Raw genomic sequence first — 14,911 nt, 5'->3', positions numbered from 1 at the left:
GTTCCACTGTGTCAGTGCGGAGTATTGGTAGAGGAGAGAATGCCATGTAAGGAAAGAAGATGGAGAAGGGAAGTGTGTACGCATGCTCTCACATTCAGACAGCTGTGTGCTGTTTATAGAGATTCGTATATAGGGAAAAGTCATATTTTTAATAATGGATATTACTTGATTGAGCAAATAGGAAGACAGACGGAACTGGCTCAAAGTAGGCACCATGACGCATAGGTGGGCGAGAAACCAGCTTTTCCCTTCCCACGCACTACATGTCCTGGCAGTGTCTCAGTCTCAGTGCATCCCGTTCCCTACTGTTGCACTGCCGGGCTGTGTTCTCACATTGCTCTGCCATTGGGTTGGAGCTGGGGATGGTTTCAGACCTCCTGCTATGGCGGGGTGGAGGGGCTGTCAGTGAACTGTTCTTCAGGCTTGTGGCACGCTGTCCAGTTTGGCTTTGGATAGGGTTGTTAGTGAATTGTTACTGCAAACAATATATCATTTATGGTTATTAGTTAAAAAAACAAGCAAACAAGGGACAAAAAAGCACAGTCTATGAAGTAAATAAAATGATTTTCATAGGAATCCTGTGTGAATGTGATGGGAAAACTGATCCTTACTGCTCGCCTTCCTTGGTTTGCTTTCGGTCGAGAGTATAATTGGATCTATAGGAATACAGCCTCTTTGCTCCTTAAGAGTACTGCTAAATGGAACAGAAGACAATGCAGCCAACCTAAGTGAAGGTCAAAGCCTGATGAGATCTCACGGCTGCCCAGCCTCATCTTTTATGCAGTCAGCAAGATTGTTGCTTCTCCCCAGCGCTGCTCCGCTGCCGTCATGCTGCCAGGTTAAGACAAGCGATCTTCCCTGGCTGTGTGACTTGATGGCCTACAAGTGCATATTTTTAATTCCGCGACAGCACCAATGCAGAGATGGGGCTGCTGATTTACATTAATGTGAGGCATCTCAGCATCCTTCATGAAAAAGCTGCTCAGAGCTGTCCTCCCTGTTGTAAGATTAACATTTCTCCTTCCTGCACTCGCTCTGTCTTTCCTCACAATAGCACGTTTGTTTAAAGCTGCTTTTACCTCCTGCCTGATATGATGCTTTAGGTTTGCTGGCCGTTATTCCACAGGTCTGTGTCTTCAAGGGAAAAAATGGAAGTTTGGCCATCTCCAGGATGGTCGCCAGGTTCTCATCTGTGCCTTTATTCCGGGATAAAGGCCCTCCAGAGGCTCCGCAGCCTTCACAGCATCCTTCTGCCAAAGCAGATTTGTTCATAACATCAAACTGTTCAGGGCTGGGTCTAACAGTAGCAGATCCAGCCTGGGACACCGTCTGGTGGACCTCAGCTGCAGGAACACTGGATGTAAACCTGACTTCATCCAGTTCCCCTGCAATTAGCGTATGGCACTATGAAAGTGAAACCTTTGATACCTGGTCACATCCCAGTCTGCCCTTGTTTTAACTGTGCTTGAATGCGTACCAACTCATTCATTCTGTTCTTCACCTCTAAATCACAGCTTAGCCAAGTTATACACATTTTAATGAAAGCATTCTCTGCAAATCAGTCTTTCTGGCCCTTTTATCACTTTTCTTGCTGCTTTTCCATTTTAAATACCCTCCCATTGACTCAGGCAGTTCTTCAGCTGAAGTTCACAGGGATGTGCGTTATCAGCTTCTAATTGCTCACAACCCTTTGTGTTATTTCTGTGTCCTTGCTGGCCCTTGCTTCACCTTCTAATTTAATACAACTCAGCATAATTAATGCGCTGTTTAACTTTTCTTCCAGATCATTAACAAAGATGTTAAACAGAAGCTATGTGCCGCTATCCCCACCACATCCCATCGGAGTGTTCCTTCCACCTTGATACCTTATCATTTGTCATAATTGCTCTTTGTAGATATTCCTGCAGCCAGCTCTCAGGTTTGTGTTACTAGCTTTGTCCAAGCTCACTTCCATTAATTTTCCTAATTGCAGCTGTGTTATCTGAAGGTTTTCTGGATTGCTGGGCTGCTTACAGGCGGGATGCCAAGCAGGAAGAGCCGAGCTCACAGGAATTTTTGCCTCCTTCCTTGCATATGACCACAAAATACAGCCCCTTGCGTCCTGCTGGGGCAGGCTGGATATTCTCTCCCTCCCTGCATATTGGTTTTCAAGGGTGATCTTCTCCCATGCTGGTGTTGCGTGTCTGAAGGCTGCACCATGTGGGATGCCTGCCTGGACTGCAGGCTGCTGCAGCCCTGCCCAGCTATGTGGCAGCTCTTGTTTCTTCATGAATTTTTCAGCGTGATCCCCAGCGCTTGGAAATGTGATTCCTTCAGTACTTTTTGACTGTGTATCATGCAGACCACGTGGAACCTTCCGATGCACATCATTAAAAGATACATTATCGAGGCATCCCTCTCCATGTTCTGTTTCTATTTCTTTGCTTTTCTTACGACTGTCTCATCCCGTTCTGCATCCCTCCTGTGGCAGGAGGCAGTTTTTCATTGGAGAGTTGGAACTGTTATCTGGCCAAATCTGCAGTGCTGTCCCATCAGGGGAAAAATATCTTCCTGATCCTTGCTGTTGATCAGCTTGTGTCCTGGAGCATGATAATTGCTCACTCCTGTTATTTTTAAACCTGACTAATGCAGCTACATATGTTGTTCTTCCTTATATAAACACGTAATCCCTTTTTAATCTTGCTGAAAAATGTGTCTGTATAATATCTTGTGGAAAAGAATTCTGCCGGCTGATTTATGGGTAGCATTAGGAAAGGTCTCCTGACAGTCACCCACATTTGCTGCCTCTCATGCGGAGATGCCCCTTGGTTTTGTTACATAACAGACCACACAAGGGGCTTACTTAATTTCCATTCTATTTGTTTGATACATCTCTAATCCCTTCTTCCTTTTTATTTCCAAAATGAATAATCGGTCTTTAAAATATATCTTTGCTAAATCCCCCTCTTGTCCGCCTGTAATCAGTTTTCACTTCTGGAGTTCAGTTTTGTTCCAGTTTTGCTGCGGAGATGAGAAGATCAGAGAAGAACGATGCATTAGTGTGAAAGCAGCGGCAGATTTACATAATACCACTTTATTGTGCTTTGTTTATCCTTCGTGCATCCCAGCAGTTTTCAGTGTATTCTGCCTGAGCAGGAAGCACCTCTTCATAGCATGCTTCCAGCTGATGGACAGGCTTTGGGCTACCCCAAGCCACCACCTTGTCCTTTCTATTACCACACAGGTAAACGTGCAGTGGGTTCCATCTGCTTTCCCACTACAGGAGCAGCCCAGAGCTTTTTCAGAGGTGCTGATAATGGGTTCATAAGCAAACCTGTACCTCTTTTAGACGCTAGTTACACGTTTCTTTGCTCTGCAGGAGGTAGGAAGTAAGCTTCATCAGCATCACGTTTGCTCCTAATCCTTGGAGCTCCCTGCTAGTTTGTGTGCCCGTTTTATGATCTGGCACTCTTCCCCCACCTGTCAGAGCCTTGCAGCATCCCTGGCACCTGAGAGAATTTTCACTTGGCTCTATCTTGGTTGCTGCTTGTGAGCAACTTTAAGAAATGAGGTGCTTCATAATAAGCAGCAGTTGGGAGGCAGTTCTGCTGCCTTCCGGAGCCATCAGAGTGTTATCTTTGTAACTCATCCAATCCTTCCCCTCCGAGAGGACAGGTCTTGCTGCTCTGGAAATGAAGTTGCCCACCTGCTGTTATTAATAATGCATTAGTGCTCCTCATCGAGAATCATAAATGTTCAAGGCACATTGCAAGCTTCCAAAAGACAATGTGTTTGCCTCCAGAAATGCACAGCGCAGGTAGCGGTGCTCATGGTGCGCTATGTAGGGCCTTCCTTATCATCACCCGTTTCACTCTGGCTTCTCTGCTTTGAGATCTGCTAATAACGTTGTGTTTTATTGATTGATAATTCCTATTATAGTTATCTTTATTTTTTTCTGTCGGTTCCTGGGTGAATTAACCTTTGACTTTTGTAACGACAAAGAGATCCATTATTTATTATGCGTTGTCTGCTCTCTCTGAAATGGAGAACCGGTGCTTTTCTACTGTGTCCCTTTGCCATCCTTCTTCCCCTAAACCCGTGGCTCTGGGACAGATTTGCCCTGAGCTTTGTCCTGTTAGATGACAACCATCGTATCTCTTTCTTCAGGCATCATTGCACTGAGGTATAAGAACCAAGCAGCAGTATTTGGTGTTGAAATAAGCATTTAAGACAAATAGCTAGTCAGTAGGATAGGAAGTAAGGCTTTGATGTGTTCTTTGTTAACAGTATGAACTGTGTTAAAGTTGGCAGAAAGAAAGATAAACTTTTCCTTCACTTAGGCTGTGTTTGTTACATACCTTTCGTAACTGTAGTCAGCGTTTAAAAGGATTTCCCTTGGCAAATGGAAGCTGAAAAGCTCTGCCCAGACCTGGCATGTGAATTCTTTGTGCTGCTCCCAGGTTGTCCATCTGTAAGCACTGCCAGCAAGGTGCAGAGAACAGGTATTCCAAACACTGTGTTTTGAGGCAGGCTCTTTGTTTGATGAGTTTTTAATATCAAGTCTATTCTCACCCTTTATTTTATCTTTTAATATATATTTTTTCTGTGCCCTGTTCAACCAGAGATAAGGGATAATCTATTAAGGAATAGATGATGTTCAATTAAACCCGGTACATGTTTCGCTAATGTAATAGCAATGCCAATTTGCAGTTGTGCGTGCGCACAGAAATGAATCTTCATGGTCCCTTTCCAAGTGGGATTTAGAGCGATTCAATCCAAATCCTTTTTCACCCACACTGAACGGGGTCAGCTTTGTCTTATTTGTCCTTAAGGGGAGAAAACCATTTTATTTCGTGTTTGCAATCCGAGTAGCATAAGAGGTACTGGAACGAAGCCAGAGTCCACCAGATCCGAATCCCTGTAGCTGGGTTTGTTACCTTTTGTGCTGAGAGGTCAGAATATATGAAAGTGCCTTTGAAAGTGCTTTACATCTTCTACTTGAATTCCAGCAATGGCCCCAAGAGAAGCACAAGAGCATCTATTGATTACAGGGTTTTTTCAAAGGCACTTTTCAATTCCAGGACCAAGAAAAGTGCAGGAACATGGGTAGGGTTTGAGTGGCATACTCAACTAATAACACTTTCTCCTTTCTGGCAGTGCCTTCTCTCCCAGCACACTAGGTTGTTTTTTGTTTTGGGATATTTACTTTTATTTTTCTTCAGGTTTTTTTGGGGTGTTTTTTTGTATCTCGGTATCAGGCCTTTTCTTTTACACTTCATTTTCTGTTTCAGTAGAAATAGCAGCTTTCATCCCTCCTGGCTGGCAAACCTCAGCAACTGTAGGGCAGCCTTCGATGCAGCACTATGCCTAGATGCAATAAACACACTCCTCCTTCCCTTGTCCCACGTGGCATCATCCCATAGGCCATGTGGCAGCCGTCTTTCTCTGAGCTGCCCGTGGGCTGTGGTGTGAGCGAGCAGGTTGTTCTCTACACAATATTTAGGAGAGGACGATCTGTGTGTGCTTGGTATCCAGCCAGCTTTGGGTATGGACAAGATTTTAGTAATATAACACCCTCCAAATCCAATGAAGAAGTGTTAAAGAGGAGTGCAAGGAGATGGAGAACTCATGCAGCTTGTCCATCAGCCTCTGTGGAGGGCACAGGTGTACAATGATATTGGGAAGGATTAGGTTATAGGAGTGGAAGAAGGGAAACTTGTAAAAGGCCCAAGCATAACAAAATGAGGAAAGGCAGTGGGGGTTGAGGAAGGATGTGCGTGTTTAAAAGGAAGAGGATAGATTTCATTTATTTATTTGTTTGTTAGAAGAAGCACTGAAAGCATGGGAACATAATGGCAAAAACAGAATTGGAAAATTGATTTGGAGCTGCCTGTAGGTGAACGTGGCCAAACGCTGCCTTTGCCATTTGGAAGCAACTTTGTCCTCCAGCAATTAACCTGGCAGCTCTGATTAGAACAGGGTAGCAGCCTTCTCCATTGGATGCCATCAATAAACCTCTTTTTCTTCCTGAAGAGGTGAAAGAGATTTTTTAGACTAAGAGATTGCAGATAATGTTTCCTTGTGTTGTGTTGGCCTAATTTGTACAAGTCTGGAAAATGAGCGAGTTGGATGCTTCCATCTGGTCAAGTCACCTGCAGCCAATAAAACACTCTTGCTTTGTCAGTGTTTTCTGCGTAGGGAGGAACAGAAGACCTTGTCTGTCTCCAGTTTGCTGAGCTCTGTATTACAGCAGGCAGCTGTGGGCAACATCTGTCACCCGCCCCAAAAGCAGCTGAAGGGTTTGCCTTACAAATTGTGTTTAGAAGTAGCTGTGCTCGACTTCTAGCTTAGAGACACATCGAGGATGGGATGAAGGGCTGGCGGTTGCTGTCAGTAGACTTTTACAAGGCTGGAGATCTGCTAGGTCAATCCACCGAAAGAAAATCCATTTTGAGCAAATTCTATCAGCTGGCCTTATAAGGTTCTTAACAAACATGGTTTCACTTGCATGCGTTCGGTATATCTCCTGTCAGCAGCGCTCTGTTCTGTAAAGGAGCAGGATGGACTCAGCCAGAAAAATGCTGCTTAATCCTATGGACTAAGAACCTTTATATTTGCTTTGATTGTGCCAAAGGATGTATGTACCTGCATGCTTGCAGCCCCTGGAAATATTTCGACAGGATATGTCTCTGCATGTTGCATAAAGTAATTCAAAGAGATATAGGAGCCTTTTGGTCTTTTGTATAGTAGTTGTAATTCATTGAAATGCACCTGCAGCATGAGATGTGCTAATTATTGCAATTTGAAGCTGTCACATATGGGAACTGTCATTAACAACATAGTCCTGCCTTTCTTCCTGCCCAGAGGAATCCCAATACAGCACGTTCCCCACAATCAGCAGGAATCTCTTCCACGTTCGGACTGGGTGATAGTGCAGTGATTGATTTATTACTGGCATCTCACTTGTATGACTTCTCATTTCAGGGCTTCTTCAGTAAACGTCTGAAAGGGTCCATCAAGAGGACAAAGAGTCAGTCAAAGCTGGACAGGAACACAAGTTTCCGCCTCCCGTCCCTCCGCAATGCTGATGACAGGTAAGGGTCAGTGCATCTCCCAAAGCAGCCTTGCCTTATCCAGAGGCACTTTGTGAAGTCTACGTGCAGCATGCAATTCAACTGGTAATGGGAGAGAAAGGAAGAGTTGTGTATTTTTTTGTTAAGCTGGCAGGTGGATGGTTTTGGGGCTGAATGGCATGTTAGAGGTTGTTTTTCTTATTTACTATACAACATGTCTGTGATTCTATGATGTATCATCGACACAGGACTGAAATCTTTTACTGCAGTTGACAGCTGACAAAAAGCAAAGTTCAGTTTAAGCATCTAGACTGCAATACCTTCATCTGCATCCGTCCCCAGTAAAGTGCAGACTTGAAATTTCATGATACAACACCATAGGATTGATTGGCTCTTATAGAACCTTGCTTTGATCCATGTGGCACTGATACGCAGATCAGTGCAGTGGCCAGAGTGAGGATTGTGCTGGTGCAAGCAGATCAGATCAGCCAGCACAGGCAGAGCCCAGGGATGTGCGGTGCAGTTCAGGTACATTGAAAGTCCTTGCTAATGTCAGGAGATGCTATAGCTGCTGCAGTGCGGAGTCCTGCAAGGAACAGATGGTCTGTTATGCAGAAAACTGGGAAACCTGGTAACTGCTGTCCATCTTGGTATATCCTGCTTGTTTTGCTTCTGTCTGCTGGTTCAGGCTTGAGTGGATCATATGTGAGGCAAGCAAATGTTCATCTTACGCATTTTTTTTTCCCTAACTACTTATAAAGTGTCTTGATTGTCTTCATTAAACGTTGCTGTGTGTTATATTCCACAGCAACCCAGCAGGAGAACTAGAATGAGTGCAAAATAAGTTGCCCTGTACTTAAGGCCGTGACAGGCTTCTCCAATTTTACGCTGTTTAGTGCATTTTCCCTTCTCCTGTAGCTGAGCTGAATTCATTAGTTGCATCTGTCATGCTGTGCTGCTTCAATCAATGGCCCTATCTTCCCCAGCAGAAAGGCAGCACCATAAAATCATGGAGATAGCAAGGCTTCAGGTGTTAGGGGTCTTGTTACCTCCATGACTTACAGGACAGGCTGATGTTGCTCTTTAGTCATGGCAATGTCCACCTCTTCTGTTTGAAGTCCACTTTGTGGTGGGTGGCTTTTTGGTTTGTTGTATAACTGCCTATTTTCAGGGAGTTGCAGCTTTGCTATAAAAAGCAACTTAGTGAACAAAAGCACATGAAATAAACCACCCTGTGATAGAGGTACCTGTTATTTTTACTGTTGTTGGCTTGGTGTTTTGTAATGCAGAACTGTTTTTGCCATAACTAATGTATTTGTCTTTCCCTCACTCGGTTCTCACACTAAACGTGGACTGATGATGCTTTCTGTTGTACTATAAGAGAAACGCTATCATTCTGGGAAAGCCATTAAATTTAGCTATAATTAATACCTACAACTTGAAGAAATAAACACGTTATAGCCACCTTCTCTTTCAAACCAGTTCGCTCATTCCTCCTTGCTTTTGTGGGCGTGAATTGTGTCACCTAAACCCAAATGACACACAGATTTTCTCTGGCTGTTTCAATAGCATCACATCACAGAATCACAGGGTTTGGAAGGAACCACTGGAGATCATGCACTGTGTGGTGATGGCGTTAGGCATAGCCAGTCACATCAATCCTCTCAAGTCTCCTAGGTATGGATTTAACAAGGAGGAGCCAGGAGAACTGAGAATTCCAGTGGCAGAGTCTGTGCACAAGTCTGGGCAACAGAGCCTTGGAAAACCTCAGGATGAAGGTCTGGCCTCCTACTTTGAGCAGCAGCTCTGCACTGGAGATGGAACTCTGTCTGTGTTCTGAGTGTTCTGTGCCTTGAAACCATCGCTTGCTACTAATGGAATTAAGCATTTTTGATAATGAGCCCATGCAGTCCTCCTCCTTCCAGAGGTACATGAGCTAAAGTGAAGAGAGGGCAGAGCTCGGGGGCATCATCATCTAAGAGTTGCTAAGCTACATAGAAAGCAAGCTGAGATGTTTATTTGGAGATGACCTTTGCACCAATGACAGTGGCTGTGTGTTTGTGAAGCGCGGTGATACAGGTGAGGTTCATGAACTGCTGATAAGTTATTCTTGGATGGAAAATGCCACAGCACCACTCAGCCTTATGGCTACCTGTGGTTGAACAGATTGAGAGCTTTGTGTGGAGTTCTCTTTGCATTTGTGGTCTAATCAGTGCACAAAGGGAACATAGCAACTTTGGAAGAACATGGCTAGTTTTACAAATAAAATCTTCACAAATAGTGATTCCAAGTGAAACTTGGCAACAGTGTCTGCCTTCCCTGGTATCCCTTTCGCCGTCTCATTGGCAGCTGCCTGAAAAATGCAATTGGTGAACAGACCAGCAGGAAAAACAACTCAAAAACTCGCTGAGATGGGGAACAGATTAGTACACTGGGAGGAGATGAGCTGGAGGGAAGAAGAAAGCCATAAAAGATTGATAAACCTTTAGAATTATGCTCTTGTTTGGGATCTTTCCAAAGGAGCAAGTCAGCTCCACCTGTGTGTGCATGAAAGGAGGTGGCACACAGCAGCTGGCTCTGAACACACAAGAGGGAATTGCCATTTTCCCACCTCCTGCTGTGCTTGCTTTCTGCAGATCTGTTGCTCTGAAAATGCCCCATAGCTGCCCCAGTGAGTCAGCCCTTTCCCACTTGGAGCCGGCAGTGCTGGGTGATGTCATGGTGCCGTGCCAGCTTTCAGGGCCAGATGGACTGATAGCATCTACCTTTTTCTTGCTCTGACAAATACAGAGCCCTGGCTTCAAAGGAAGTGTTATGTAGCTTTATAAATTAAAACGCCAAAAGGTTTTGAAGGGAGCAGAGGCTGCTGGCATGTTGTTTTTCTCATTCTTCTGAGGTGTTTGTGTTCTGCTAAGAAGCAGGAGATGCTTATAGGTCAGTACCTGCAGAAAGCTGAAAGAAGGAAGATGGTGGTGCACGTTTGGGATAGCGTAACACTGCAGATGGTGACAGAGGATGGATACTGTCTGTTCAGAGTCTATTTAAAGCAGAAAGGATTCAGGAATGTTGTAAGGGAGTGCTGGAGATAACTTGCAGATATTCTGTAATCAGATCTGGCGTTCCAGCAGAAAGCAGTTGGCCAATTGACTTTGTTTTTTTGGGTTTTAAACTTCAACTGGCTTAGTGGGGGGGGGGTGGAAGAGAAAACTGTGGTGTCCCTGCAGAATTGAGCCCACTGTTGTTGGTAGCTGAGTGTTGTGCATGAATGCGCAGCCTCTGTAACACACCATTTCTATTACTGCCTATTGAGAACTCACGTTTAGCCATTACAAGCCACTCGCATAAGGACTCTGCTTGGTTGTGGCAGTGCCATACTGGCATGCAGCTCCCTAGATGTGCGGTGGCACAGCATCTTGCTGGGCTATCAGCAGCTGTTGCCACAGGGCTCTCTGGCACCACAAATCACCCTTTAGTGCCTTTCTCACCTGGTTCTCACCACGTTCTTTGGGCTCTCCAACCCACGTGTTTCTCTCTTAGGTTGTTTCTGTCAGTAATACATAGAAAAGCGTGAAAAAAAGTAAAAGTGTAAGGAGGGACCACATGAGCGTCTTCAGCTGGGACAACTGGAGAGTGTGTCCAGGAGGACCCCCCGGCTCTCACCTCCATTTGGTGCCCAGACAGGGAGCAGAGATTGCCGAGACCGGCTGCATATGGTCTCAGTGACTGCAGCAAAGCTGTGCAGACAGCTGGGAGGGTTTTGCCCTGTTGGGATTTAGTGCCACGTGGGAACAACCCTCCTGATGCACTAAAAGTCATTTTATGGCATTATCCGATGGTGGTGGCCGAGCGCAGGTCCTGCTCTTGGTGCTCCTTCAGGATGGGCTGTGGCAGGCAGCAGGGCAGTGGGTAGCCATGGCTCTGGGCTTCATGGCAAAGCGGTACCGCTGCTCCAACGACGGCTTCTTCTACTTTCGGTGAGTTGTGCTCCTCTTTCCTCACTTCTTTGCCTCCTATTCCTGCATTCTCATACGTGTTTGTTGTAATTTAATCCCCCTTTTGAACAAAAACTAAAGGTGGGTGATTTTTTGTTCCGCTTGAGACTCGAGGATAAAAATCTGTATTATGCAATGCGTTATTAAGGCTCGACTCAGTCAGAGCTCGTATTCATTCAGCGTATCTCTTCCTATCTGCACAGGGAAGAGGGAGGAGTGGTTTGTTTCCAGAGAGACGTCTCCTGTTTGGAGTTGTACATCTTTCTTTCAGCTGGTTTATTTGGTTCCTCGAGCAGCTGTTTGTTTCCAAGTGAAAACTGAGCAACATCCCAAGGGCAGCCCGCCTGTCAGAAGCCATTGCCCTGTCCTGCTGCAGGCTGCACCGTCCCCTCTGTACAAGCACAGCCCAGGCTCCTCCAGTATAAATTGCTGGCGTCTGGCTTAAAAAACAATGACAACGATGAAACTGGTTGGACTTGTAGAATTGTTGACCAAGTGGCGGGGTGTTTTGCTAATAGGCAGCTGGATAACGAAGCAGGGTGTGGTGTGTTAACAGAATGAATGCCTGCACAGGGAGCCCGTTGCTGCTGCGCTGCCGTCCTGGTGCAGACCACGCTGCCAACATTGGGGTGCAGATCAGCAGAGCTGGGATCCCAAGAGCAGAGCAGAGAGCTGCTGCTGTGGCTTTGCCAGGGGTTAAGTACTGAATTCAGCTTCGGGTCTTTGGGCTGAACAAAAAACTCTTTGCCTTCACACCAGTTTGTGTTGGGAAAGGAAACGTAGATTGTGGGTCTCTATTCCTTGGTAGCTCCTTGCTTTATTTCTATACTTTTTTTTTTCTGGTTTTCAACTTCTATCTTCTGTGTTATTGATGACCGCGTGTTTGTTTTTGAGGCGATGTAGTGCTCTCCCTGGTAAGCCTGGTAATTGAAAGTCTTTTGTGCTTTTTTGTTTGGCTTTTAAATAGGTCAAAATCAGCAGGAGAGCTTCATAACCAGAGAGCAATTAGGGTTTAACCCTTTATCCTGCACGTCTGTAGGATGCAGTCTGTTAACAGGCTGACACCAAAGCCTGGAGGAGCTGAGCTCCCTGCTTACAAGCAGAGTGTTCCTGCAGCAGCAAAACTGGATTTGTGTGCAAGGAGAGGGGCTCAGTGGTGCTGCTGTTGGAGGGACCTTCTGCTGCTGCTCAGTCAGCGCTTCAGGGCATCACCTGGGCTCTGATTTAGGAGGAGTTTGCACAGCTCTATGATTGGTGCTCCAAAATACCTGAAGAGAGGAGCTGTGGAAAACTGCTATGTGAGAAGCATCAGTGCTGTTGCTATTTGCTCCCACTTCGTGCAGCATCTTTGGTGATCCTTTGCTGTGTGCAATAGTGAAGAGAAAAAACAGCACGGGGAAGTTTGTCACCTGAAGTTAATTGTATTGTAAATCAGGATTTGGGCTGTTAATGGAGCTGTTTAGCAGAAACAGATTTGGACAAACAACCCTTCCCCCCACCTTGTGCATGCGTGATCTTCCTGTTTACAGTAATCTGCTTCCCTGGGATTACCTCTCTCTTAGCAGAGTCTCCGAGCAGCACTCGTGTTACCAGCAGCTCCCTGACTAATATGGGAAAAGACCCTGTTAATCTTGCCCCTTTGCTTGGCACCGGGAAACCAGTCGGTGACTTTGACTTATTAACTCTGCCCCTGTGCAAAAGAGAAACCTGCGAGCAATTCTCCTTCACTCTTACTGATGGCTTCAGAACATCAGATGTGGCTTTTAAGGAGCATAGAGCTATTATTTCCTTCTAATTATGGTCTTTATTGATTGGGACGCTGCTGATTTAGGCACGTATCAATGATTTGCATTGCTGATCTATCAATAGGTGCAATATAAATTGTGGTGATTACAAGCGCATATATTTGTGTCCCTAAATGCGTGTGGTTGCCTCTAACCAACAGCTTTCCAGCGTTGCTGTGGTGTTCATGGAAGACAAAGTGCCAATTCTAAGCCACTTAATCAGTTTAATGAGCTATTTAAGTATGGTAGCTTCAAGGAGCTGCTTGAACAGATCGGCATTCCTCCACCGCTGGCGCCTGAGCCAACACAGCCAACCTTCTGCAACAAAGCACGTGTTCAAAGCCAACAAGTTGAGCAGAATAGATGCTCCTGGGAGGTGTAGCTCTCAAGGTGGGATGTGGAGGCACTGAGTACAGCTTGCCATGTTCCTCCCTCAGCCCCCACCCCGACCCCAAGGGCTGCTTGGATGCGTTGTTGGAAGATCCCTCACCCTTCCTGCTGTCCTTCACTATCTGGGTCTCATTAAACTCATTGTAGGAAGGGAAGAGGAAGATCTTTGTCCTATCTGGAAAGGTCACCTTCAGCACATCAGCAGAGCAGGCTCCCCGAGCCTCCCCTAATCTCCTTACAGAGCTGTGCCATGGCAACATGTGCCGGGAGCCTCTTGGTGGCACCCCTGGGGCAGCGCGCAGTGAGGGCAGTGCTTACAGTGTCGAGGCAGCTCTCCATGCCCCAGCACATCCTCCTGGCACACGGTGCTCATCGGAAATCCAGGACCTGAGGCTTGAGGAGGATCCTCCTGGATTTTGGGCCTCCCTTCCTCTCCCAGCAGGATTTGTTGTCTGAGATGTAGCCCAGGGAACCGGGCTGGAAACGGAGGACTCTGACATGTGGCACCGCTATGTTTTGGGGATGCACTGCTAAGTGGCTGTACAGTTGTTTCATGTAGGTGGGCTTCATTTGTATTCCTCCAAGTGCAGCCTCCACTGAGCAGGGCTTTGCAAAATCTCCTTCTTTCTCCTTTATCTGGTGCTCTTTTTGTCCTTTTTCCCCCTCTCCCCTCCTCTTTGTGACCACTGCATGCTTTCCTTCTGTCCAAGGAGCTGAGGCTGGTGGTAGCTGCAGGCTCTCAGCCAGCTCCCCTGCATCATGCACCAAAGTACTTGGCTAGGGCTGGAATTGCTGAGAGTTTGGGGCAGGGATAGAAGCCAAGTGACCTCAGCAGTGCTTTCTTGAGAGGAGAAATTAGAGAGGATTTTGCAGAGATGGTATTAAAGTGGTGTATTGTGGTGTGTTTATTTTAGACTTGCCCTACCTTCACTGCAGCGAGCGTTCAATTATACATGGCTGAGGTTTGGGGTTTGCGTTGGTACAGCTGCTGCTGGAACCTGTTATAACAAAGCGTGCACAGCACAGCCAAAGCATTTGTACCAGTGCTGCTGTTTTGCATTTGAAATCAGTGTCTTTGTGATGTCTCACTGATGAAAGCTTTTTGCTGCCTCCATTTGGGTCGTTTTAATATATTAAATGGGAACAGAGTTCTCTTTCCGTGTTCAATGCATCTTATTGTATGAGCCGTGGGGATGTGGCACTGAGGGATGTGGGCATGTTGGGGCTGGGCTGGGGTTGGACTTGGGGATGTGAGAGGTTTTCTCCAGCCTTAATGATTCCATGATTCTGCACCTTTAGAGATGAACAGATGTAGGTACCAACGTGAACTTGAACACCTTAAAATGAGACCTGCCAGGTAAACAGCTCCTCTATGCAAAGCTGGGACGGGTGATGTCCCTCATTGCTTTGACTGAGTTCCAGCTGGAGGAAAAAGGTGTATGCGCATCATGTTTAAAAGCAGAAATGCTGGTTGTGCCTAAAGCACACTGTGGTTATTGCAGAAGGTCGTGACACTAATGTCACCTCTAAAATCAGCATCTTTTAGAGGGGTTTGACACTGCTCAGTGGGAGCAATGCCCGGGTGGGTGGGAACAGCCTTTGTGCCCTGGATGTTTTCTTTGGAGTCAGGGGTTACTGGCCTAACGTTACTTGTTAGTAGCCTTACGGGCTAACTGTGCAAGTTGCTGTGATT

At 46.0% G+C, this 14,911-nt stretch overlaps 1 protein-coding gene across 16 annotated transcripts in view; it reads left to right on the top strand.

The window, feature by feature from the left end:
• RASAL2 (RAS protein activator like 2) overlaps positions 1-14,911 on the top strand; it is a 138,530-nt gene that overhangs the window by 99,512 nt on the left and 24,107 nt on the right. For 15 of the 16 annotated variants that reach the window (XM_015869601.3, XM_015869600.3, XM_015869599.3 and 12 more), the window contains one exon: positions 6,964-7,073. In XM_015869601.3, the coding sequence (XP_015725087.2) occupies positions 6,964-7,073 (110 nt within the window). Of the gene's footprint in view, positions 1-6,963; positions 7,074-10,856; positions 11,027-14,911 lie in introns of those variants that run through there. The other variant, XM_085512134.1, reaches the window with a different exon arrangement.

The sequence above is a fragment of the Coturnix japonica genome, chromosome 11 (assembly GCF_054131305.1).
Source record: "Coturnix japonica strain WE chromosome 11, WE-NBRP24, whole genome shotgun sequence".
Taxonomy (NCBI): Eukaryota; Metazoa; Chordata; class Aves; order Galliformes; family Phasianidae; genus Coturnix; species Coturnix japonica.
The sequence above is the reverse complement of the archived record's forward strand: the minus strand, read 5'-3'. Positions and strand labels throughout refer to the sequence as shown.